This window comes from Pan troglodytes, chromosome 20 (assembly GCF_028858775.2).
Source record: "Pan troglodytes isolate AG18354 chromosome 20, NHGRI_mPanTro3-v2.0_pri, whole genome shotgun sequence".
NCBI lineage: Eukaryota > Metazoa > Chordata > Mammalia > Primates > Hominidae > Pan > Pan troglodytes.
Genome location: NC_072418.2, coordinates 46917713 through 46944211, shown reverse-complemented (window position 1 = coordinate 46944211; position 26499 = coordinate 46917713). Strand labels below are relative to the sequence as shown.

At 40.2% G+C, this 26499-nt stretch overlaps 1 protein-coding gene across 16 annotated transcripts in view; it reads right to left on the bottom strand.

Annotated features, from left to right (window-relative positions):
• ZNF230 (zinc finger protein 230) overlaps window positions 1–26499 on the bottom strand; it is a 61781-nt gene that overhangs the window by 28576 nt on the left and 6706 nt on the right. For 3 of the 16 annotated variants that reach the window (XM_054674106.2, XM_024351432.3, XM_063801844.1), the window contains exons 2-5: window positions 21573–21655; window positions 19311–19437; window positions 19062–19154; window positions 18401–18582 (exon numbers count right to left, since the gene is read on the bottom strand). In XM_054674106.2, the coding sequence (XP_054530081.1) occupies window positions 18401–18582; window positions 19062–19154; window positions 19311–19437; window positions 21573–21653 (483 nt within the window). In that variant the 5' untranslated portion in view covers window positions 21654–21655. Of the gene's footprint in view, window positions 1–592; window positions 938–16303; window positions 18583–19061; window positions 19155–19310; window positions 19438–21572; window positions 21656–26499 lie in introns of those variants that run through there. The other 13 variants (XM_063801841.1, XM_063801845.1, XM_063801843.1 and 10 more) reach the window with 10 other exon arrangements.

Sequence of the window (26499 nt, the reverse complement as noted above, 5' to 3'; positions counted from 1 at the left end):
AGGCTGGGGAAGGAGAAAGCTGTCAAACACTCTGCGTCGCCGTCCCGGATACAAGTTAAATGCTCCTCTCCCTTCGTGAAACGTGGATGCAACCCACGCCTTCCTAAAAAGAGGTCAGAGGCGTCCGGGATCATCCAGAGCCCTGCCGGGCTCCAAGAGAAGGGCCGGGGCAGCTGGAGCTCTGACCCCACCCGGGCACCTGACCACTTCGCGGGAAATTAACAGGACACCAAGTGACAGGAGCTGTTAAGTCTTTGTTTTATACCACAACTTTCAACTCCTAAAACAATTCTATCAGGATGGTCCTAAAATCCTCATTTAAAAAACGGCAATGGGAGGTACAGGGAGATTAAGTAACACCCCACGTTATATCGCGAGAAAGAGGTCGCACACTTAAGAGTGGAGGGAGGCGGACTGAGCGAGGTCAAACACCTGGAAAACCCTCTAAACAGGCACACAAGACTACACAGAGTTCTTCCCCGCCCCCCCGAACCCCCGACGACTCCTCCGGTGGACCTGAGTACAGCCCCCAACGCCAGAAGGCTCCATCGACGGCAACGAAACTCCCCTCCCACCCCTCCCATCTCCAAACCTCAGGTCTTCTCCAGGGCTTCTTACCCCCTTAGTTGACCCCCCAGGTCGTTAGGCGCCCCTAATAACTGGTTCACTTTCGCAAAGACCCGCAAGACACATAGTTGGCTCAAACCACCTTGTTAAGTAGCAATGTCCTGCTCGGAGACCGGAAGTGTCGATGATGCCACAGGCGTCTGGACTACACTTCCCAGAATCCCCCGAATCCGCCTGCCTGAGCCAAAGTTCCCACGACTCCACAGAGCAAATGGACTCCACTTCCCAGAATTCACAGGTCCTCCTGCCTGGGCCAAAATTCCCACGCCTCCCCAGATACTCGCGAAACGCCTGCGGGAGCCAAATTTCCTGCGCATCGACCGGGCAACTAGACTCCCGCAGGCGTTTCGCTGGTATCTTGGGAAATGGAGTCCATTTGCTCTCTGGAGGCGTGAGAATTTTGGCTCAGGCAGGTGGACCTGTGAATTCTGGCCTATCAACCTATATTTTTATTTTTAAAAAATGGAGTCTCATGTTCTATATCAATTTTTCTAAACTAAAAAAGAATACTTTTCATGGTTTTCTTTAGATAAAGTAACTGTGCCAACCACAGTATGAGGAACACTTCTCTGAAAATTGAGTGACTGCTATTTCTAAACCAGTTACAGCTGTATCCTTGCTCTATTCTGCCCTCCCAAGAGAGAAAAATTTATTGACACGCTGAATCGTAGTAGGCAGGAAACTGTGCCTAATATATTAGGGTATATCTGGCATCAAAGGCCCTTTCTGTCCCCCAGGTCCTTGCACTCTGGGCCTGTGATGGGAGGAGAAGCTGCCATAATCTGTGAAATGCCTTTGGGGTCATTCTTCCATTGTCTTGGACAATAGGTCCTGGCTTCAGTTGACATGGCCAATCCATACTAAATTCATGAATTAGTTGCTTAACCATACCCTTGTTTTCTTCAGGTTTCCTGTTTTGTTTTTTTTTTCCAAAGTAGATAGGCTGTAAACTTTTAAAAATTTTAGTTCTGTTTCCCTTTTAATTAATAATTATTTCAGTCATTCCTCACTTCGTGCCTTTCACTACGGGTAGTCAAGATGATTCAAGCAACTTCAACACTTTGATTAGAAATTAATTCAGATAAACAATTATATCATTCACAAATTCTACCTTCCATAAAACACTAGCACCTGAATATAATTCAGCCAAATTCTTTGTCCCTTTATAACAAGAAGCTCTCTTCTCTTCCAATAACATGTTCAACATTTCTGACTGAGGTCTTCAGAATGGCCTTTACTGTCCATATTTCTACCAACATTCTGATCATGACTACCTAGGTATGCTCTAACAAGATTGATGTTTTCTCTACAGTTCTTATTCTCTATTTCTGAGCCCTAACCAGAATTGTCCTTATCAGTCCATTCATGGCAATGTAGGCTTTTCCTAGCATACATGTAAAAACTCTTCTAGCCTCTATCCATTACATAGTTCCAAAGACTGCTACATTTTTAGGTATTTGTTGCAGCAGCAAGCCCACCTCTCAGTACCAATATTTTTTAGTCACAAAATATCATAGCCTGCCTGGCTTTTATTTTATTTTATTTTATTTTTGAGACGGAGTCTTGCTCTGTCGCCCAGGCTAGAGTGCAGTGGCGCGATCTCGGCTCACTGCAAGCTCTGCTTCCCAGGTTCATGCCATTCTCCTGTCTCAGCCTCCCGAGTAGCTGGGACTACAGGTGCTCGCCACCATGCCCGGCTAATTTTTTTTGTATTTTTGGTAGAGAAGAGGTTTCACCGTGTTAGCCAGGATGGTCTCGATCTGACCTTGTGATCCGTCCACCTCGGCCTCCCAAAGTGCTGGGATTACAGGCGTGAGCCACCGCGCCCGGCCGGCTTTTAAGCAACAGAAATCTATTCTTCACAGATCTGGAAACTGGGATCCAAGATCGAAGCACTGGCAGATTTTGTGTCAGGTAGTTGGCCACTTTCTTGTTCATAGGTAGCACCATATTGCTGTGTCTTCATTTGGTTGAAGTGACAAACAAGCTCCTTCTGGCATTTTTTATAAGGGTATTCATCCCGTGACCTAATCACCCTCCAAAGGCCCCACCTCCTATTACCATCACATTGAGGGTAAAAATTACAATATATGGATTTTGGTGGGCCACAAACATTAAGACCATTGCATACGCATCATGCAGTGTCAGAATTACTAATTCATATCATTGTAAAAAACAATTCAAAAGTAGAGTTCAACATTTTTTATAGTTCTTTTTGTCTTTAGACTGAGGATATATAGTCAAACACTGTACTGTTTAATAAGTTGCTTAAATTACTTCTTGCTGTCACCTTTAGACTGTTTATGTTATTGATTTGAAATACATTTAGGTTAATTTGTTATTCTATGATTTTCACTTTCCTAGTTTATCTACAAAGAAATCTCATTCTTGATTTTATATTATTGGGTATGTCAGTCATCAACATGTTCCCATGAGTCAATGCTCTACCACATATTATTCTCAGAGAAGTGCCACTCCCCTCCTTCCTACCCCTAAACCACTTCCACAGTGTTGCCACCTAACACCTTTATGTAACTAATTTTATTATTTTCATTACCACTTTTTTTTAACAGAATAGATGTGTTTCTTATTTTTCCTTTTTACTTAAATGTTAGGACAGTACACTTCTAATTCTTCTATATTCACATAATAACATCTTGGAAATCATGTCATATGGAGTAATTTATTTTTAAAACTGCATAAATTCCATTGAGTGGTTTATATAACAGCGCTGCAATTTATGGACATTTCAGTGACTTCCAATATTTTATTATTACAAATGATGCTGTTATAAATACACTTGTACATTTGTATATTATCCCTGTTGAAGATACATCAGAAGAGTACATCCCAGAAAGCAGGATTGAAAAGTGAAGATATTAACAGAAATTTTGTTGCATATTGTCAAGTTGCCTTAATTTTTTGGTACCATTTCCATTTGCAGAAGTAATGTATAAATATACTCTTGCCTTGAAACTAGCTAACAAAATGTGTTATTACAACATTTTTAAAGTTTTGCCAATCAAATGGTAAGAAGTGTATTTAAATTTAGTTTTAATTTATATTTCTTGTTTTTTAAATAACATAGAACATTTTTGCATATTTCCTGTGTCAATATTATTTTTCTTTTTGTAAATTGTTCAAATCTATTACCCATTTTTATGTTGAGTTTTTGGTCTGTTCGCCTCAATTTTTTTTTTTAGAACAAGGTCTTGCTATGTTGCCAAGGCTTGTCTTGAAGTCCTGGGCTCAAGCGATTCTCCCACCTCAGCCTTGTAAAGTGCTGATTTACTAACTAGGGCCAGCCAAAGGCTCAACCATCACTATCTTTCATTAACATTTTAATCACTTTTGGCTTTTCTGGGTCATAGGGTCCTGATGGCAGAGAAACTTACATAGCAGCTGGGACACATTGCACAGACTTATCTTGGATGAGTCAAAATGTTTTCAGGTCACACAAAATAGGCAAAGTAGCACGCCTCAATGAGGAATAAGTAGCATACAATAGCCCCAGTGGTCCACTAGGCGTTGTGACGCTATTTTTTGATCGTAGGAAGGGCTATATTCTACTTGCCCTACACCCAGAAGGGATAGCTCAATAGGCCTACATCAGTGAACTAGTGGAAATTTCACCAAGGTGAAAGGCCCATGAATTATTATAAGATTTATTTCTTCCCTCTGGTATGTATGTATCTTACAAATATGCCTAGATTCCTTCCTGCTTCCTTCTCACCAGGCCCAATCATCAAAATATAAATGTGCCATTTGACAATAGGAGTTAGTCGTTGCCAAGATGTTTGAATATTTCTCCTTTTGAGTACATAGTCACACGGGTTAATGGCTGTAGGGCCTTGTGAAGCACTCTGCAATGTACCAGGGTCCATCCTAATACAGAACTGACCTCCCGTTTATTGAAGCAATTGTGGATTTGTAAACTGGACATGTCTTAGAATTGATTTGGGAGATGTGATTCTGTTAGGTAATTCCAGCTGGATTTCTGTTTACTTGCAATAGAATCCTCCTGCCTATATAAATAAAGTAACAGTGTAATAGATTTCCCGTCAAGTTATTTACTATGAATGCCAAGATCAACAACACAAGGTTAAGAAGCCATGCATAATGACTGAAGCTTTCAGGTTATTCTGATTGAGCTGGAATTTGATGCCTTGTCCTCATCTTTTTCTTTCCCACTTTCTGAAGCACAAATCGGAGCAACTAGTAAATACCACTAGAGTCCTTCGTTTGACTATTATGTCCGAAACTAACAAATTCATAGTCATCTAGAATCATGCCTTCTATAGGTATATGCTTGGGATTATCCAATATATTTGGCATACATTTATCACCATGCCGTGGCTTTAACAACCAATGCCCTATTTTCCACTGGAAATAAAGTCAATAGTGCCTTTAAACTAAAAAAGATGAGAAATCCAATTTGAGAAAACACAGAATTGATTTAGAAAACTCATTTTTAAGATTCTCTTCCTCTAGAACCACTTCTGGAACAAAATATCTTTTGGTCAGCGTTGAAACGGAGTAACAAAATCAATATGACATATACAAATGATTTATTGCAAGGAACTTTCTTATGCCACTGTGGGACTGGCTAAGCAACTGCAAAAAACATGTGGCTATACCCCAGGATGGCTCAGATGGAACACTAACCCACGAGAGGAAGATGCTACTAAAAGGTGCAATTTCTTTTTTCTGTACCAAAGTAATTGTTTCCAATGTCTAGACATTATTCTTGCAAGTAAAATGAGTGTATTTTTACTATAAAAATTAAAAACAACAACAAATCTATCCAGGAAGTTATTGTCATAGTGTATCAAAAAAAACACACACGCACACACACAAATGTTGTGGCATTTAACTCAAACATTTAAATGGATATCCTACTGATATGGTCAGAGAATAATAACTTGGGAAGCTTCCCTCATTTTTCAAACACAGAGATTGAGACTCTGCAATAATTCCCAATTATAATAATGTACCCAATTTCAAAGTTAACATAATGAACTCGCCAGGGTCATACACATAAAAGGGACCCAGTCCATGGTGAGAAGTGGCAAGAAATACTGGCCACACAAAAGCTCAGGTACTACATATGAAGCTAGGTATTCAATATTCAGTTTTATTGGGAGTCAAATACTCATGCAGTCTGTGAGACATAAATATGAACAATAAAAACAAATCAGCTGTTAATATCACCCTGTGACCAATTTGAGGACCCAGGCACACAAGAGGGTAGATGGAAGGCCTACCTATGGTATTTTTTATTATAAAAATATTTAAAAATGTAATCTGATGAATTTTCTTTTACAAATAATTATCTTAGAGATGAACTATTACCTGGTGATAGTTTAAGAAAACCCCACAAGACTGCAGGCCCTACTTTTCTGATACCACATGCACAAAAAGTTAACATAGCAGGCATAAGTCAGACTGCTAACTTTAAAAAGAGCTGTTTGCAACACTGGCCTTTGGCTGGAGTCAAGGAACATGGGGTTTGAGAGAGTTACCACCTTTCCATAACGGGTAGGAGTGGTCACTGCGCCTAAACTCTACAATGCAGCTTATTTGGAACACTTGCTCTTCTTCTTAGAGTTGGGAATCTTGATATGTACTAGACACATACCTACATAATCAATCTCAATAAGAACCTGTGCTGCTGGTTGCTAATGAGCTTCCATTGTAGACATTTCACAAGTAGTATCACAATTCAATGCTAGAGGAGTTGAGTCTTATGTAACACCATGCAGAGAGGACTCTGGTAAGCTTGCTTCTGGTTTCCTCTAGACAACTGCCCATGAGCCATTTCCCTTTACAGATTCTGTTTTGTATCTTGTCACTGTAATATTGTTATAAGTACAACTATAGTCTCAGTTATTTTAGTAAATCACAGAACCCAGAGGTGGTCTTAGGGACCTCCAATCTACTATCCAAACTGGCACAGCATGAATATAGCATCATGAAAATATATTATTTAGAAAATTAATTATGAAAAGCTTACGTATCTCAACTAGATACTTTGAAGAATGCCTTTTAACCTAATACAGTTAAGTTACACCATGGTGTATAACTATGAATTAGCACCCAAATCAGCTCTTTGTCCGAGCTGGTTCCACACACTAAGAGACTGCTGCTGTCATGTTAAGTTCCCTGATCATGCGCATTTGTTCTTCAAAGAATCTGTTTTTTTAACCTCCACAATTATATATACCCACATTATTTCTGTCACTAGGATTTGCTTGCTTCCTGACTTATGCCTAAAGCAGAATCACACACATTAGTTATGAAGGCAGTTGACCACACTCATCAATCTGTATATCCAGGTGACCAGATACATTTTTTTATTTTGAAATATGACTTCCACATCCCTATTCCTTAATTTTGAACTGTCATATGACAATGTAGAGCAATCTTATTCAGAGTCCTTATAGGTAAGTGATTAATATTAATAATTTTTCAAATTTTTCATCACATAACTGCTTTGGTAAAATTGGTGTTCAATGAGACATTTAAATTGCATAAAATTATAAAATGAAAAATTCCAGCAAATACTCATTGCCAGGGAAAATGTCAGAATATTCATTCACAAATGATGTACGTACACACTAAAAATAACCAATAAACAAACCCAGAAACACAAAGACACTTAGTTTGTTATGAAGGCTACAATAGGATTTCCCTAAGGCATACATTATGCTCTTCTCTTTTTATTGTACATCTATGTCATCATTTTACTGGCTTTGTGTTTTTATATGAATAAATGCACTTCATACAAATTCCTGTGGTTGAACACTTGTTCTTTCCATTTTAAAATGAAGTGACATCATCCATGTAATCTACTAATTTTCAGAGTTTTAATGTTGTAATTTTCTATCCTATGATTTCCAGGTTGAACAGTTGTACCTTATACATACTGCCATATACCACTTTCCAAAAAACGTATTCTTATGGCCAACAATAAAGAAGAGTATGTAAAGGTTACTCTTGCTCCAATAATGAATATGTATGATGAAATCACCAAACTCCAACAAATTTTCTTGGTAGTTCATGGAGATGGGAAGAAATACTGAGGTTGCCAAAAATTTTCCTTCAAATTTGGCAAAGCTTCTACCTGAGAAGTCTGATAAAAGAAATAACTACAGCAATTAGAAGGCAATCATATTAAAGCCTGCACAGAAACGCAGAATTACAAATCATGATCAATTCAAAACTTATTAGGAATTTTTTTTTTAGATGAAGTCTCGCTCTGTTGCCCAGGCTGGAGTACAGTGGCACAATCTCAGCTCACTGCAACCTCCGCCTCCCAGGCTCAAGCGATTCTCATGCCTCAGCCTCTCAGGTAGCTGGGATTACAGGCACACACCACCACACCAGCTAATTTTTGTATTTTTAGTAGAGACGGGGTTTTTCCATGTTGACCAGGCTGATCTCGAACCCATGGCCTCAAGTGATCCACCTGCCTCAGCCTCCCAAAGTGCTGGGATTACAGGAGTGAGCCACCACACCTGGCCTTTACTAGAAAAATTTTTGTCAATGTAACTACATCTGCCACATTAGAAGTGTTACTGTGGGCTGGGTGTGGTGGCTCATGCCTATAATTCCAGCAGTTTGGGAGGCTGAGGTAGGAGGATTGCCTGAGCCTAGAAGTTCAAGACCAGCCAAGCAACATGGTGAGACTGTCTCTATTCCTTAAAAATAATTTTTTAAAAGAAAAAAGTGTTTACTGTGAATCCTGCCTTAAAATTGTTGAAAAAACTTAATTGTACAATATGCAGTGGTCTGTTATTACAAAATCTTTTCACCTCATATTGTGAAAAAAGTGACAAATGATTGTTAAATTTATACTATATACAATCAAGGGAACACTAGACAGAGTCCCAAATAATAAGAATCCGACTTGAGAACAGAGGATGAGGAGAAGCCAGGAGCCAAGTGGAATAAGATAATAATCAAAATAAAGGTCTACATTGCAGTGCTGAGTGTACCTTGCATTTCAACTCATGTTTCCATAAATTATTTCTTGCAAGATTTCTCCTTTTTAATACTATGATTTATTTTTTTCTTCAACTTTTATTTTAAGTTCAGGGGTACATGTGCAGGATGTGCAGGTTTGTTACATAGGTAAATGTGAGCCATGGTGGTTTGCTGCACAGATCAATCTATCACCTAGGTATTAAGCACAGCATCCATTAGCTATTCTGCCTGATGCTCTCCCTCCCTCCACCCCTCCAAGAGGCCCCAGTGTGTGTTGTTTCCCACCATGTGTCCATATGTTCTCATCATTCAGCTCCCACTTATAAGTGAGAACATGCAGTGTTTGGTTTTCTGTTCCTGTGTTAGTTTGCTGAGGATAACGGCTTCTAGCTCCATCCATGTCCTGGATGATCTAATTTCTTTTTATGTTTGCATAGTATTCCATGGTCTATATGTATGACATTTTCTTTATCCAGTCTATCATTGATGGGCATTTGGGCTGAGTCCATGTCTTTGTTATTTTGAATAGTGATGCAGTGAGCATACAAGTGCATGTATCTTTCTAATAGAATGATTTATAATTTGGGGGTATATATTACAGTAATGGGATTGCTAGGTGAAATGGTATTTCTGCCTCTAAATCTTTGAGGAATTGCCACACTGTCTTCCACAATGGTTCAACTAATTTATACTCCCACTAACAATGTAAAAGCATTCCTTTTTCTCCCCAACTTCACCAACAACTGTTGCTTTTTGACTTTTTTTTTTTTTTGAGACACAGTTTCACTGTTGCCCAGGCTGAAGTGCAGTGGCATGACCTTGACTCACTGCAACCTCTGCCTCCTGGGTTCAACCAATTCTCATGCCTCAGCCTCCCTAGTAGCTGGGATTATAGGCATGCACCACCATATCCAGCTAATTTTTTGTATTTTTAGTAGAGACAGGGGTTCGTTTCGCCATGTTGGCCAGGCTGGTCTCCAACTCCTGACCTCAAGTGATCCACCCACCTCAGCCTCCCAAAGGTTTGGGATTACAGCACTTTGAGCTGCTGCAAATGGCTTCTTTTTTACTTTTTTATAATTGCCATTGTGACTGATGTGAGACAGTATCTCATTGTGGTTTTGATTTGCATTTATCTAATGATAGTGATGTTGAGCTTTTTTTTCATGTTTGTCAGCTGCATGTACGTCTTCTTTTGAGAAGTGCCTGTTGATGTCTTTTGCCCACTTTTTAATGGTTTTTTTTCTCGTAAATTTGTTTAAGTTCCTTGTAGGCTCTGGATATTAGACCTTTGTCAGATGGACAGATTGCAAAGATTTTCTCCCATTCTGTAGGTTGTCTGTTCACCCTGATAATAGTTTCTTTTGGTGTGCAGAAGCTCTTTAGTTTAATTAGATCCCATTTGTCAAAGTTTGCTTTTGTTGCAATTGCTTTTGGTGTTTTCATCGTGAAATCTTTGCCTGTCCCTATGTCCTGGATGGTATCACCTAGATTTTCTTCTGGAGTTTTTATAGTTTTGGGTTTCATAAGTTTTTAATCCATCTTAATTTTTGTATAATGTGTAAGGAAGGGGTCCAGTTTCAATTTTCTGTGCATGGCTAGCCAGTTCTCCCAGCACCGTTTATTATATAGGGAATCATTTCCCCATTGCTTGTTTTTGTCAGGTTTGTTGAATATCAGATGGTTGTAGGTGTGTGGTCTTATTTCTGAGTTCTCTATTCTGTTCCATTTGTCTATGTGTCTGTTTTTGTTCCAGTACTATGCTGTTTTCGTTACTGTAGCCTTGGAGTATAGTTTGAAGTTGGGTTGCATAATGCCTCCAGCTTTGTTCTTTTTTGCTTAGAATTGTCTTGGCTATTTGGTTCCAAATGAATTTTAAAATAGGTTTTTTTTTCTAATTCTGTGAAGAATGTCAACGGTAGTTTAATGGGAATAGCATTGAATCTATAAATTACTTTGGGCAGTATGGCCATTTCACAATATTGATTCTTCCTATCCATGAGCATGAAATGTTTTTCCATTTGTGTCCTCTTTGATTTCTTTGAGCAGTGGTTTGTAGTTCTCCTTGAAGGGGTCCTTCGCTTCCCTTGTTAGCTGTATTCCTAGATAACTTATTCTTTTTGTAGCAATTGTGAATGGGAGTTCATTCATGATTCGGCTCTCTGCTTGCCTGTCGTTGGTTTATAGGAATGCTAGCGGTTTTGCACATTGATTTTGTATCCTGAGACATTGCTGAAGTTGCTTATCAGCTTAAAAAGCTTTTGGGCTGAGATGATGGGGTTTTCTAGATATAGGATCATGTCATCTGCAAACAAAGATACTGTGACTTCCTCTCTATTTGAATATGCTTTATTTCTTTCACTTGTCTGACTTGACTGGCCAGAACTTCCAATACTGTGTTGAATAGGAGTGGGGAAAGGGCGGGGGGCTGGTCCTTGTCTTGTGCCAGTTTTCAAGGGGAATGATTACAACTTTTGCCCACTCGGTATGATATTGGCTATGGGTTTGAAATCTATGGCTCTTATTATTTTGAGGTATGTTCCTTCAGTACCTAGTTTACAGAGAGCTTTTAGCATGAAGGGATGTTGAATTTTATCAAAGGCCTTTTCTGCATCTATTGAGAGAATCATGTGATTTTTGTCTTTGGTTCTCATTATGTGATCACATTTATTGATTTGCATATGTTGAACCAACGTTGCATCCTGGGGATGAAGCCAACTTGATTGTGGTAGATAAGCTTTTTGATGTGCTGCTGGATTCAGTTTGCCAGTATTTTGTTGAGGATTTTTGCATTGATAGTCATCAGGGATACTGGCCTGAAGTTTTCTTTTTTCGTTTTATCTCTGCCAGGTTTTGGTATCAGGATGATGCTGGCCTCATAAAAAGAGTTAAGGAGGAATCCCTTCTTTCCAATTGTTTGGAATAGTTTCAGTAGAAATGGTACCAGCTCTTTTTTGTACCTCTGGTAGAATTCAGCTGTAAATTTGTCTGGTCCTGGGCTTTTTTTTTTTTTTTTTTTTTGGTAGACTATTACTGCCTCAATTTCAGAAGTCGTTATTGGTCTATTCAGGGATTCAATTTCTTGCAGGTTCAGCCTTAGGAGGGTGTATGTTTCCAGAAATTTGTTCTCTTTTTCTAGATTTTCTAGTTTATGTGCAGAGAGGTGTTTATAATATTCTCTGATGGTTGCTTGTATTTCTGTGGGGTCAGTGGTGATATCCCCTTTATCATTTCTGATTGTGTTGGATTCTTCTCTCTTTTCTTCTTTATTAGTCTAGTTAGCAGTCTATTAATTTTTTTCAAAAAACCAGCTCCTGGATTTGTTAATTTTTGAGATTTTTTGTGTCTCTGTCTCCTTGAGTTCTGCTCTGATCTTATTTCCTGTATTCTGCTAGCTTTGGGGTTTGTTTTTGGTTCTCTATTTTAGTTGTGATGTTGTTAACTTGAGATCTTTCTAGCTTTTTGATGTGGGCATTTAGTGCTATTAATTTCTGTCTTAACACTTCTTTAGCTGCATCCCAGAGATTCTGGTACATTGTGTCTTTATTCTTATTAGTTTCAAATAATTTCTTGATCTATGCCTTAATTTCAGTATTTATCCAGGAGTCATTCACAAGCAGGTTATTCAATTTCCACATAGTTGTGTGGTTCTGAGTTAATTTCATTTTTGTTTTAATTTTTTGGGTGAATTTCTTAATCTTGAGTTCAATTTGATTGTGCTATGGTCTGAGAGACTGTTATGATTTCAGTTCTTTTGCATTTGCTGAGGAGTGTTTACTTCCGATTATGTGATCAATTTTTAAGAGCCATGTGATGATGAGAAAAATGTATATTCTGTTGTTTTGGAGTGGAGAGTTCTGCAGATATCTATCAGGTCTGCTTAATCCAGAGCTGAGTTAAGGTCCTCAACATCTTTGTTAATTTTTTATCTCAATGATCTAATATTGTCAATGGAGTGTTAAAGTCTCCCACTATTACTGTGTGGGAGTCTAAGTCTCTTTGTAGGTCTCTAAGAACTTACTTTATGAATCTGGGTCCCCTGCTATTGGGTGCGTATATATGTTTAGAATAGTTAGCTCTTCTTGTTGAACCCTTTGCCGTTATGTAATGCCTTGCTTTGTCTTTTTTTTTTTTATCTTTGTTGGTTTAAAGTCTGTTTTGTCAAAAACTAGGATTGTGACTCCTGCTTTTTTCTGATTTCCATTTTCTTGGTAGATTTTCCTCCATCCCTTTATTTTGAGCCTATGTGTGTCTTTGCACGTGTGATGGGTCTCTTAAACATGGCGTATCAATCGGTCTTGGCTCTTTATCCAGCTTGCACTTCTCTGTCTTTCAATTGGGGCATTTAGCCGATTTACATTTGATATTAGTATTGTTATGTGTGAATTTGATCCTGCCATCATGATGCTAGCTGGTTATTTTGCAGACTTGTTTATGTGGTTGCTTTATAGTGTCATTGGTCTATGTACTTCAGTGTGTTTTTGTAGTGGCTGGTAATGGTTTTTTTCTTTCCATATTTAGTGCTTCCTTCAGGAACTCTTGCAAGGAAGGCCTGGTGGTGATGAATTCTCTCAGCATTTGCTTGTCTGAAAAGGATCTTATTTCTTTGCACTTATGTGCAAAGCTTACTTTGGCCAGATATTAAATTCTGGCAAAGAATTCTTTAAGAATGCTGAATATTGACCCCCAATATCTTCTGGCTTGTAGGGTTTCCACTGAGATGTCTGCTATTTGTCTGATGGGCTTCCCTTTGTAGGGGACCTGACCTTTCATTCTCTCTGACTGCCCTTTACATTTTTTAATTTTGACCTTGGAGAATCTGATGATTATGTGTCTTGGGGTTGATCTTCTCATGGAGTATCTTACCGGGGTTCTCTGCATTTCCTGAGTTTGAATATTAGCCTGTCATGCTAGGTTTGGAAAGTTATCCTGGATAACATCCTAAAGTATGTTTCCAACTTGTTTCCATTCTCCCCATCTGTTTCAGGTTCCGCAATCAGTCATAGGTTCAGTCTTTTTACATAACTCCATATTTTTTTTCAGAGGTTTTGTTCATTTCTCTTCATTCTTTCTCTATTCTTCTCTGCCTGTCTTATTTCAGAAAGATAGTCTTCAAGCTCTGAGTCTCTTTCCTCCTCTTGGTCTATTCTACAATTGATACTTGTGACTGCATTGTTAAGTTCTTGTGTTGTGTTTTTCAGCTCCATCAAGTCAGTTATGTTCCTCTCTAAACTGGCTATTCTGGTCATCAGCTCCTGTATTGTTTTATCATGATTCTTAGCTTCTTTGCATTGGGTTATGCCATGCTCCTTTAGCTCAGCAAGGTTCATTACCCACTTTCTGAGGCCTACTTCTGTCAATTCAGCCATCTCAGCTTCAGCCCAGTTCTGTACCCTTGCTAGAGAGGTGCTGTAGTCATTTGGAGAAGAGGCACTCTGGCTTTTTGAGTTTTCAGCATTTTTTTGTGTTGACTTTTTATCATATCTGTGGGCTTACCTACCTTCAATCTTGAGGTTGCTGACCCTTGAATGGGGTTTTTGTGGGGTCTTTTTGTTGATGTTCTTGTTGTTTTCTGCCTGTTTTTTCTTTTAACAGTCAAGCCACTGACTTTTAGCAACTGTAGGGCTGCCACAGTTTGCTGGGGTCTGCTCGAGACCCTAGTTGCCTCTGTTTTTCCCGTACCTGGAGGTGTCACCAGTGAAAGCTGCAAAACAGCAAAGATGGCAGCCTTCTCCTTCTTTTGGAAGCTCTGTCCCAGGGGGATACTGACCAGTTTCTGGCCTGAAGACTCCTGTAGGAGGTGTCTAGAGACTCCTGTTGGGAGGTCTCACTGAGTCAGGAGGAACAGGATCAGGGACCTACTTACAGAAGCAGTCCGGCTGCTTTTGGTACAGCAGGTGTGCTGCGCTGGGGGAGGACCCTTCCTCACCCAGATTGCCCAGACTCTCCAAAGCCAGCAGGCTGGAACAGCTTTGTCAACCGAACCATAGAGACAGTGGTTGCCACTCCCCTGGGAGCTCCATCGGAGGTAGAGATTAGATTTCTGTCAGTATAAGCCTGGCTGGAGTGACTGAAGACCCCCCACAGGGAGACCCCACACAGTGGGGAGGAATGGATCAGGGTCCTGCTTAAAGAAGCAGTCTGGACCAGGTGCAGTGGCTCATGCCTGTAATCCCAGCACTTTGGAAGGCTGAGGCGGGCGGATCACCTGCGGTCAGTTCAAGACCAGCCTGGGCAACACGGTGAAACCCTGTCTCTATGAAAAATACAAAAATTAGCCAGGTGTGGTGATACCTGCCTGTAATCCCAGCTACTTGGGAGGTTGAGGCAGGAGAATTGCTTGAACCCAAGAGGTGGAGGTTGCCATGAGCCAAGAGCATGCCACTGCACTCCAGTCTGAGCAACAGAGTGAGACTCCGTCTCAAAAAAAAAAAAAAAAAAGCAGCAGTCTGGGCATGATCTGGCAAAGCAGGTGCTCTGTGTTGGGCAGGGGGAGCCTCTCCTTGTCCAGACAACCTGGTCTCTCCAGAGCTGGCAGGCTGGAATGCTGAGTAGACTGAACCACAGAAATGGTGGCCAGCCTTCCCCCACAGGAGCTCCCTCCTATTTCAGGCTGAAGCCTGTTGCTGTTGGTTGGTTGAAATTCCAAGCCAGTGGGTTTTGTAAGGTGCCATGGAAGTGGGGCCCACAGAATGTTGCTGCCTGGCTCCCTGGATTCAGCCCCCTTCCTAGGGGAATATAAGGATGAATCTGCCACCTTGCCAGGAATTCTGGGGCTAGAGCATGTAAACCTCCTGGGTCTCTGTGTGTGCCTGAGAGGCTGCTCTGCCAAAACTCCACACAGCTCTGTGTATCAAACCCAAGGCCCTGGTGGCATGGGCTCACAAGGAGATCTCCTGACCCATGGGTTGCAAAGATCCTTGAGTAGCATGGTTTCCTGCGCAGGGTTGCACAATCACTCACCGCTTCCCTTGGGTGGGGGTGAGGTTTCCTTTGGCTCCATGCCACACCAGGTGGGCCATAACTCCACCCTACTTTTCTTCATTTTCTGTGGGTTGAATTGATTGCCTAGTCAGTCCCAATGAGAGAACCTAGATATTTCAGTTGAAGGTGCTGAATGTACCTGTCATTTTCATTCCTCTGTATGAGTACCATGAACCATAGCTGCTTCTAATTGGCCATCTTGGTCTATCCCAGGTTTCCTCTTTTAGATACAATTTTGAAATATGTTTTCCCTTTTGATCCTTTAATATCACGTCTCTGATATTTCAAAAGATATGAAGCCCAGCCAAAGCTCTTTCTATATCTCTTACATGTACCAAACACACATACAAAGTGCCAATCAGTGTTAAGGTTGTGAAGATTCTGCAGCAAAGATACATGCAGCTTATATTCTAGCTGACATCAATTTTGACATGTCCATCATTAGAGATTTGTAAATGCCTGAGCAAACTCCTATTCTTTCTAAGGCCTGTCTCTTGAATAACTATAATTGCCAAACTTCTGAATGAAGCCCCAAATTACAAAGGTTCTGTGCTACAGTGGTTCTAAAACCACGTGGGTATGCTGAACTATGGCTGAAACTCTGACTTTAACTTAAATATTTTCCCTCCTGAGACTGTATGAAATGTATCATCAGCATGGATTCTGTAATAAGCTATGAGATATGAACTCAAACTGAAGTGCTTACCACATGTATAAAATTTTTAATGCTTCTCCCATTGTGAACTCTCAGATGAGCTTGTAGTTGAGAAGACTATCACAGATATCACCTTACTAAGGTTGCTCTTGAAAGTGAACACTCCGATGAAGTTGAAGACTTTGAGGCATGACTGAAGCACATGGCAATCTCCCCAAACTTCCATGGTTTCTTTGTCATATGGACCCTCTGATGCATATCAAGTCAAGTGCCTGCTGTAGTACATCCCACGCTCCTCACATTTGTATGGATTATCTCCACTGTGGACTTTTTTCTTGGTCTTTAAGATGTGATCTATGGCCGGGTGCGGTGGCTCACGCCTGTAACCCCAGCACTTTGGGAGGCCAAGGTGGGCGGATCACGAGGTCAGGAGATCGAGACCATCCTGGCTAACATGGTGAAACCCCGTCTCTACTAAAAATACAAAAAATTAGCCGGGTACGGTGGCGGGCACCTGTAGTCCCAGCTACTCGGGAAGCTGAGGCAGGAGAATGGCGTGAACCCGGGAGGCGGAGCTTGCAGTGAGCTGAGATAGCGCCACTGCAGTCAGGCCTGGGCGAAAGAGTGAGACTCTGTCTCAAAAAAAAAAAAAAGATATGATCTATGTACAAAGCTCTTCCCATAGTTCTCATATTTGAATGGTTTTTCTCTGCTGTGGAGAATCGATGGGTCAGATGAGTTGAGGCCCAGCCAAAGCCCTTCCCACACTTCTCACATTTATATGGCTTTTCTCCCATATAGACTTACTGATGTAAATGAAGCTGTGAATTCTGAGTAGATCTCTTCCCACACTCCAGATTTCAATGGCTTTTGTCCACTGTGGAGTCTCTGATGTTTCAAAAGACATGAAGCCCAGCCAAAGCTCTTTCCACATTCCTTACAATTATAGGGTCGCTCTCCCCTGTGGACCCTCTGGTGCATGTCAAGATTAAATTTACTGTTGTATCCCTTCTCACACTGCTCACATTTGTATAGCTTTTCTCCAGTATGGCATGTCTGATGGGAATGAAGTTGTGAACTCTGAGTAAAACTCTTTCCACACTCTTCACATTTGAAAGGTTTTTCCCCACTGTGGAGTCTCTGATGTTTCAAAAGACAAGAGGCCCAGCCAAAGCTCTTGCCACATTCCTTACAATTATAGGGTCTCTCACCCGTGTGGACCCTCTGATGAAACTCAAGATCCAACCTCCTTTTATAGTCCTTACCACACTCCTCACACTTATATGGCTTTTCTCCATTGTGGGATCTCTGATGGGAAGATCGTCGTGAATTTGTATAAAATCCCTTCCCACATTCTTCACATTTGAAGGGTTTTTGTCCACTGTGGACTCGCTGATGGTTCAAAAGACATGAGGACCATCTGAAGGTCTTCCCACATTCTTTACAATTATATGGTTTCTCTCCTGTGTGGACCATCTGATGCTTACAAAAATCTCGCCTACAAATGAAGCCTTTTCCACATTGCTCACATTTGTATGGCTTCTCTTCTATGTGGACCATGGAATGACTATTAAGTGCTGATCTCTGACGAAAGTTCTTGCCACATGTATCACATCTGAATGGTTTTTCTCCTGTGTGAACCATGGAATGCCTATTAAGTCTTGATCTAACACGGAAGCTCTTACCACATATATCACATTTGAATGGCTTCTCCCCAGTATGGATTCTCTGATGTTCCTGAAGCTGTGAATCGTGAATGAAGGCTTTCCCACATTCCTCACAATTATAAGGTTTCTCTCCTGTGTGCAATTTGCAATGAACATTAAGTGCTGATCTACTATGGAAGGCTTTCCCACATTGCCCACATTTGAATGGTTTCTCTCCAGTATGGACTCTCTGATGAGTTTGCAGATGTGAGCTCTGATTAAATTCCTTACCACATACATCACACTTATAGCATTTTTCTCCCATATGGACTCTCTGATGAATATGAAGGGCTGAGATGTAACAGAAGCTTTTTCCACACTCACCACATGTATGAGATTTCTCTCCTGAGTGTGATTGTTGATGAAGATCAAAGACAGAAACATCACTGAAAGACTGTTTACATTCATTACACTGGTAAGGTTTCTGTTGCACGTGACTTACAGATAGTTCTGCCTCAGTCTGGCAGGGGACATCACCTTCTTTGAAGAACTGAGAGCTGTTCCTTATGGAGTTTTGAGACCTGGTTAGGTCACTTGCAATTTGTTCCCGTATTTGCTGACAGGACCACTCTTCATGTGGTCCTGCTTCTGGAACAGTCTCCATCTCAATTTGGATCTTGCCTCCTAAAAAGACACAGAATTAATATATGTGGGCAAGTGAAGCCCTATTCAATGTTTTCAAGATTTCACACTTAGGAAATGGCATTAAACTTCAATGAATACAGGAAACATTAAGTTCATGTTTTCCGAGTGCACTATGGTCTTTGGTTTTCAAGAGAACAATTTAGAACCACATCACATCTCATATGTAAAATCCTGGTAGAAATAAAAGACTGAATTAAATAATTAATAACATACACACACTTAACCCGTTACTAATTCTGGTAAATTTCCTAGTCTAAAATCTTGTATGATAAATTATGAAACTAATAAAATATGAACATGAATAATGAACCCAAAGGAACTTTAAAGAAGGAAGGCAGTTGCAATAATTCATGAAAGCAGTTTGGCAATTTAGACCAGGGTGATGGAAATAGGCATGGACAGAAGTAAAACAGATGGAAGAGTCATGTACAAGGATGCACAGTTACTTGGTTCTTAACCTGAATTCCCTTCTCTTTGGCTTGTTGTCTTCATCATCCAAAACTCTTCCTTCCTTAAGAAGTGGAAAGTATCTTGGTGGAATGGTTGATTCCCTGTGAACACACAGTGACATGCTTAATTCCAACCCATTGTAGGTAATATCTAGGGAAAATTTACTGGAAATTTAGGTTCCCAATGCATACTCAAACTTGGAATACAAAGCCATTCCTGGGGCCTAACATTCTGTTACAGAGGGTGCCTGTCCTCACCTACTAAGAGCAGGTTCCTGAAGTTCTCTAGCATCACATCTCGGTACAGCTTCCTCTGGGCAGGGTCCAGCAGCCCCAGCTCCTCCTCAGTGAAGACCACAGCCACATCCTTGAATGTCACTGCCTCCTAAAATATCCAATATACAAAACCTAAATCTTATGACCAATGATTATTCAAAGAAGGGTGGCACTAAGTAGGCAAAGGGGACAGGTGTGGTAAGTTGTCCTAGATCTTGAGGGATGTAGGTCAACATACAGATTTCCCACTCATTCTGCCTATATCCTGACAATGACACACGCAGATTTTCATGAGCTTCATCAGAAGTGCAATGATATAAAAGAAGTCCTGTACTTTTACTTTGTGCAGTCATTGAGTCTACTTGTAAGTAGCCCTCTAGGACTCTAAATGCTGCCTCCTGGGCTACAGGTATTTAGGTTTTAGTGTGTTGCCAATTGCCCCAGTAACATTTAGAAGTTTAGTCCCAACTTTGATAATTTCCATTGTCTTCCTCTCTTCCATTGTCTTCCTTTCATACTCAAACTGTGGATGTTGTTAACTTTTCTTTAGTATCTGTCAAACTAACCAGTTTATGGTGACCTGTGTGGGACACCTATGTATTGCATCCTCTATATGCTCAAGGCACAAACTACATACATTAGTTGTATCATTCAATGTCATGATATGGAACCATCATGCCTCAGAGCACATCCCAAAGCCCTGTCCCTTCCTAGATGTGTGGCTTTGGACAAGCTCACCTACATGCATTAGTTTCCTGTCTGTATAATGATTTTCACCTGGTATCGTTTTTTCAAGGATTAAAGAAGGAAATATATATAGCATTGGGAAAACTGTGTGGCAAAGACTAAGTATTTAATAAATATTATCTATTTTATTATAACTGTCATTATTGTTATTTATTTCATCTCATTTCATATCTGCAAAGTATTCCAGGGCAAAAATGATCTCTTTTTATTTAAATAATGAATACTTCATATTAAATATTTTTATTATCAATCCTGTAAAGAAAATAATTTTATATAGACTTTATTCTCCTGATTATTTAAAATAATGTCAAATGAAAATTAGAATGTCAATAAATAAACACATTTAAAATTGTGATTACATAATTTCATACTTTCTTCCAAATTTTTTACCTACTTCCCACTCTTCTGAGTGAACACAAGTACCCTTATTCTCCTTATGATGGTTAAGAGCAGGTTGTAAATATTCCCATGGTTTCAGTAATATGATTAGGAAGAAGAATTCATTGTATTAATATCATTCTCACTTATTTGATTATAAATGAGCAGAATGGCTAACATTCCTGACCTTGGTTGCCTATGTGAATCTGAGCAGATTTCTCATATTTTATGAGTTTAAGAGGAAGATGAGACTAAAACCTGCATTCTGCTTCTCTGAGTAAATATAGTAACAGAACACAAGTGACTGGCCAATCTTCCAGTATCACTGGACATTTGAAATGAAGGTACCTACTACTTTGGTAAAAATGCTTACTCCATAAAGGAATAAGAAGAGACCAATAAATAACATGCATACAAGGTATGAGTGAGGCATGGCAAACACAGAATCTAGCTTTTCCTGTGTGAAAACTCCAACAACATTTGTGGGAAGTAGCAGTCAGAGCCTCATGTGCTGTGCCCTGTTGAAATAATCTATCATCTATAAAACAGCCAATGTAATACATGTCAAAAGTATCCTATCTTGTTTTCAGAATTAATTTTGGGGGGAAGGGGTTATATATAGGAAAGCTGTCACAGCAGTGTTGCTTAAAACAGTAAAATTCCTAAACCACCTAAATGTCTATGAGTGTGAAGTAGTTAAAAATAAGAAGGTACATTAATTCATTGGGACTATGATACCAATATAAAAATGGAACATTATATAATATTATATAAAACGAGCACAATTTAAAATTAGAGGTATGTCATCAATAAAAATACAGTTATGAATGTACATGATGAATACAAGATAAAAACAGCTAATTTGTGAGCAGAGAAGTAGTGAAGTGAAAGAATTATCCATTCCTACTATTTTCTCTACTACAGAAAAGAAATTATGTAAGAAAACAAGAACTAAAACCAAACGGAAAGTCAATTCAAAAGCAACAAAGGAAGCATCTGGCAAACAAAATGCCCTCAAATGCTTGTTGTTCTCCTTGAGTCTTCCCAAGACAGATAAAAATGTGACAATATGAGTAGTAAGATGGAATTTTAACAGCAAGAGAGGCAAGCCCTACTCACTTTGAATGTGGTCATTTTTCCTTCTACTTCAGGGAATTTGCAGAGTCCTAAATGAAGGAGTTCAAGTGAAGGTGAAATCATGCCTGGAAAGTGCCAGGAAAGGCAGAAAAACAGACAGGAAACGGTAACTAGGAATGCCGACCACCAACACAGACAAGTATTTTCAATTAGCACATGAATGTTCATAGCAGCATTACTCATAACCCCAAACTGCAAACAAGCAAAATGCCCTCCTATGGGTAAATGAATAGACAAATCATGGCATATCCATACAACAGAATTTTATTTGGAAATTCAAAGGAGTGAAGAACTGGCTCATGCTACAACATGTATGAACCTTGGAAACATTATGCTAAGTTAAAGAAGCCAGTCTAAAAACCCCATGGATTGTAAAATTCAATTTTATAAAATATCCAGAATAAGCAAATGTATATATAGAGAAAGTAGGTTAGTGGTTGCTCCAGATTTGAGGTGAGAATGAGGTTTAACTGTACATAAGCACAAGGAGTCCAATTGGGGGGCGAAAATGATCTAAACTGAATTATGATGACGGTTACACCACTGTTCAAAGTTCCTGAAGATTATTAAATCGTACGCCTGAAATGGGTAAATTCTATGACATGTAAAATACACCTCAATAAAGTTGGAAATAATAATGGTTAATCTACATGTTATTTAACTGGATTGTTGGTCCATATTGATAGAATATTTATAGTTGAAGAAACTGATTAATAAATCGGGGAGAAGTGGAAGCTAAACTTTACAGGACAATGCCCACTAATAATGTATCTCCCATAAGAAACATTTTTATTTTCAAAATTTAATTAAAAAGTAACCTTTCAGTGGAAAAATCTGAAAGATATCATCTTGGCCAAGTGAACAAAGTTGAGATCTCCAATGAAGGGAAAAACAGACATCATTTGGCCCCTGTTATGACACCTCAACACTTCTGTGGTATCCACACCAACAATGCATAATCTGAACCTAAACATGAAATACATAAATCCCAAATCACTATCTTTCTATAAAATACTTTGCCTATATACTTCAAGGATGTCAAGAATAAAAAGACAAAGCCTGTTGAATCTTTCTAGATTAAAGAAGACTACAGAAATGTGACACCTAAAAGCAGTACATAAAATTGGACTTTGGACTGGGGGATGGGGGAAAACAGTTACAAGAACTTTAAAAAGCACAACAAATTTAAATATGGGAGTTTGGATAGAAAAGATGATGTTGTCTAGCCATATCTAATAGGTAACAGAATTAACTAATATTAATAGTCTTTTAATTGATATCTAGTATTTAATAGTGATATTACTTAATATTATATCTAATACTACCTAACATCTTATATGAAACTCTATAGCCAGCCCTTCCTAAATGCCTCTTACCAAGACACTCCATGATCACCTTGGTATGTGGGCTTCCTTGATGCAGAAAGCTACAATAAGTTGTTTCTCATTATAAGTTTGTTCCCAGTGGTATTTGGCTGATGGGTGTTAACAAAGCAAAATACAAAATGTAAATAATTGGAAAATTTGGGTAAAGAGCATATGAAGAGTCAGGTGCTGTGGCTTGAGCCTGTAATCCCAGCTACTTGGGAGGCTGAGGCAGGAGGATAGCTTGAGTCTAGGAGTTAAAGGCTGCAGCAAGTTAGGATTGTGCTACTATACTCCAGCCAGGGCTCTTAAAGCTCCAACATAATCCTTGACTCCATGTCCCACATCCTGGTATAAGAGATAGACTCCCAAGGCCTTGGGCAGCCAAGTGACATGACTGAGCAGTGGTCTCAGGACCACTTCTCAGAGGGCAGTGGTCCCCTTACCACAGATCCATTAGGTAGTGCCCTAGTGGGGACTCTGTGGGGAGCCCTCACATTTCTCCTTGGCACTGCCCTGGTAGAGGTTCTCTGTTGGGGCTCCCCTGCTGTGGCAGGCTTCTGACTGGGATCCCAGGCTTTCTCATACATCCTCTGAAATCTAGGTAGAAGCTACCAAGCCTCCTTCATGCTTGCATTCTGAGCATCTGCAGTCTTAACACAATGTGGAAACTACCACAACTATCAAGGCTTGAACCCTCTGGAGCTGCAACCCAGCCTGTGCCTGGGGCACTCTAAGCTGAGGCTGGAGCCAGAGTCGCCGGATTCAGGGCACAGTGTCTTGAGGCTGCTCAGGGCAGGGGGGCCCTGGGCCTGGCCCTTGGAACCATTCTTTTCTCCTAGGCCCCTAGGCCTGTGATGGGAGGGACTTTCCTGAAGACTTCTGAAATGTCTTCCAGGTCTTTTTCCCATTGTCTCAGATATTACCACTTGGCTTTCTGTTAGTCATGCAAATCTCTTTTGCAAGTGGTTGCTCCACAGCCGACATGTATTCCTCTCCTGAAAATGCTTTTTCTTTCTCTACTAAATGGCCAGGCTGCAAATTTTCCAAACTTTTATACTCTGCTTACCTTTTAAATATAAATTCCAACTTTAAGTCATTTTTTTGCTCCCATATATAATTGTAGGCTGTTTGAAGCAGTGAAGCAGCCAGGCCACTTCTTGAATGCTTTGCTGCTCAGAAATTTCTTTTGCCAGGTACCCTAAGTTATCACTCTTAAGTTCAAGCTTCCAGAAATCCCTAGGGCATGAACACAAAGCAGCAAAGATCTTTGCTAGGACATAACATGGGTGACCTTTACTCCAGTTCCCAATAACTTCCTCATTTCCATCTGAGATCTCATCAGCCTGGACTTCATTGTCCATATTCCTACCAGCATTTTGGTCACAGCTATTTAATCAGTCTGTAAGAAGTTCCCATGGCTCAGTGAAAAAGTTAAAAAAAAAAAAGTTCCAAGTTTTCCCTCATCTTCTTATCTTCTTCTGAGCCCTCCAAACTTTTTCCAACCTCTGCCCATTAGTCAGTTCCAGAGCCACTTTCACATTTTCAGGCATCTTTACAGCAATGCATTGCACCTCAGTACCAATTTTCTGTATTAGTTCATTTCTGTGTCACTGTAACAAACTACCTGAGGCTGGGTAATTTATAAAGAAAAGAGGTTACACTGGCTTACATTTATTCAGACTGTAAAGGAAGTGTGGTGCTGGCATGTGCTCAGCTTCTGGTGAGGCCTCAGGGAGCTTTCACTCATGGGAGAAGGTGAAGTAGGAGCAGGCATGTCACAAAGTGAGAGCAGGAACAAGAGAGAGAAATTGGAGGACCCAAACTCTTTTAAACAACCAGATCTCACATGAACTAACTGAGCAGGAACTCACTAATCACCAAGGGGATAGCACTAAGCCATTTATGACGGACCCACCCCCAGGATCCAACACCTCCCACTAGGCCCCACCTCCAACACTGGAGATATGGAGGGACCAAACATCCAACCTATATCAAATGTAATTAAAAGGACTGGGTTGGACTCTGATGCTTGACCAAGCTAGAATTTTAGTGAATCTAAGCTTTAGCCACTTGCCTCAAAGCTGTCCCTAAGGGAAAAAATATACCAGGACAACAGTAAGTACCTCTAAGACTTGTGGTTACCAAAAGACAATCAGTGTGTGGGAAGGGTAAAACCAAGAAGCTGAAACTACAGTGTACAGTGTGAAGAAATTGTTTATTTTGTACCTTCTTAAGGAACCTTTACTCAACTGGATTGTGAGAGAAACTAAGTAGCAGCATCTTTGGTTTTAAATGTTGCATTGAGGGCCGGGCGCGGTGGCTCACGCTTGTAATCCCAGCACTTTGGGAGGCCAAGGCGGGCGGATCACGAGGTCAGGAGATCGAGACCATCCTGGCTAACACGGTGAAACCCCGTCTCTACTAAAAATACAAAAAAATTAGCTGGGCGTGATGGCGGGCGCCTGTAGTCCCAGCTACTCGGGAGGCTGAGGCAGGAGAATGGCATGAACCCGGGAGGCGGAGCTTGCAGTGAGCCGACATTGCGCCACTGCACTCCCGCCTGGGCCACAGAGCGAGACTCCGTCTCAAAAAAAAAAAAACAAAAAACAAAAAACAAAACAAAACAAAAATGTTGCATTGAAGAGCATATTTGGGTTTATGTAGGACCCACAGTTCACTATGAAACAATTACAGATGGTGATACATGATGCAACAATTACAGACGGTAAACACCTGATGCAGACACACAGGAGATGTGAAAAACAACAACAACAACCAAAAACCCAATAGTCTTATCTATTTTGGGCTTCTAAAAGTTGTTAGGCCCGAAGGAAACTGAGTCACTGAGCTTGACCTCTTAACTTCCTTCTTTGTTTTCTTGTTCCTGGCTCAGACCAGATAGCATCTAAGATAAAAGATTCTTTGTCTGAGATAAAAGACCCCTTTGACTATTACATCCCTAATGCAGAATGTTAAATACGTTCTTCCCAATAAAAGGAAACACTGCTATCGAATTGCTATAACTACGCATTAATCTTGTATAGAAAATGCTGACATCTTGTTAAGCTTCCTAGACCCTGCCTACATAATGACCCTCAAACCTTTCCACTTCAGAGCACTTATCCAATCTTTTGAAGTCCATGTCCTCCCAGGTGGACATCTTCAAAGTTTGTGTTTGAATAAACTCAATATTTAACCATATTGCCTGAATCTCACTATCAATGTTAACAGATTGTTCCCAAGGGAACAGCCAGCTGATCAACTGGATAAAAGACATGGTAAGGTCTGCTTGCCCTGAAAAAGGGGACTGCTCAACTCACCCTATAAATGCTCGGTGGGATACCCCAGATGATGCAGCTGATATACCGCATGCAAGCCACGTGGGACTGAATTTATGATGACTGGGATATTCATCTGCTGAATATGCTTCTTACCCAGGTCATGGTAAATGCTGTGGCTAAGGGGGCCCCTTTCGCATGGATACCCCACGTGACTTTTGTAAAAAGAAAACTCAAAATGGAGATGGTTATGTCAGAAGTTTC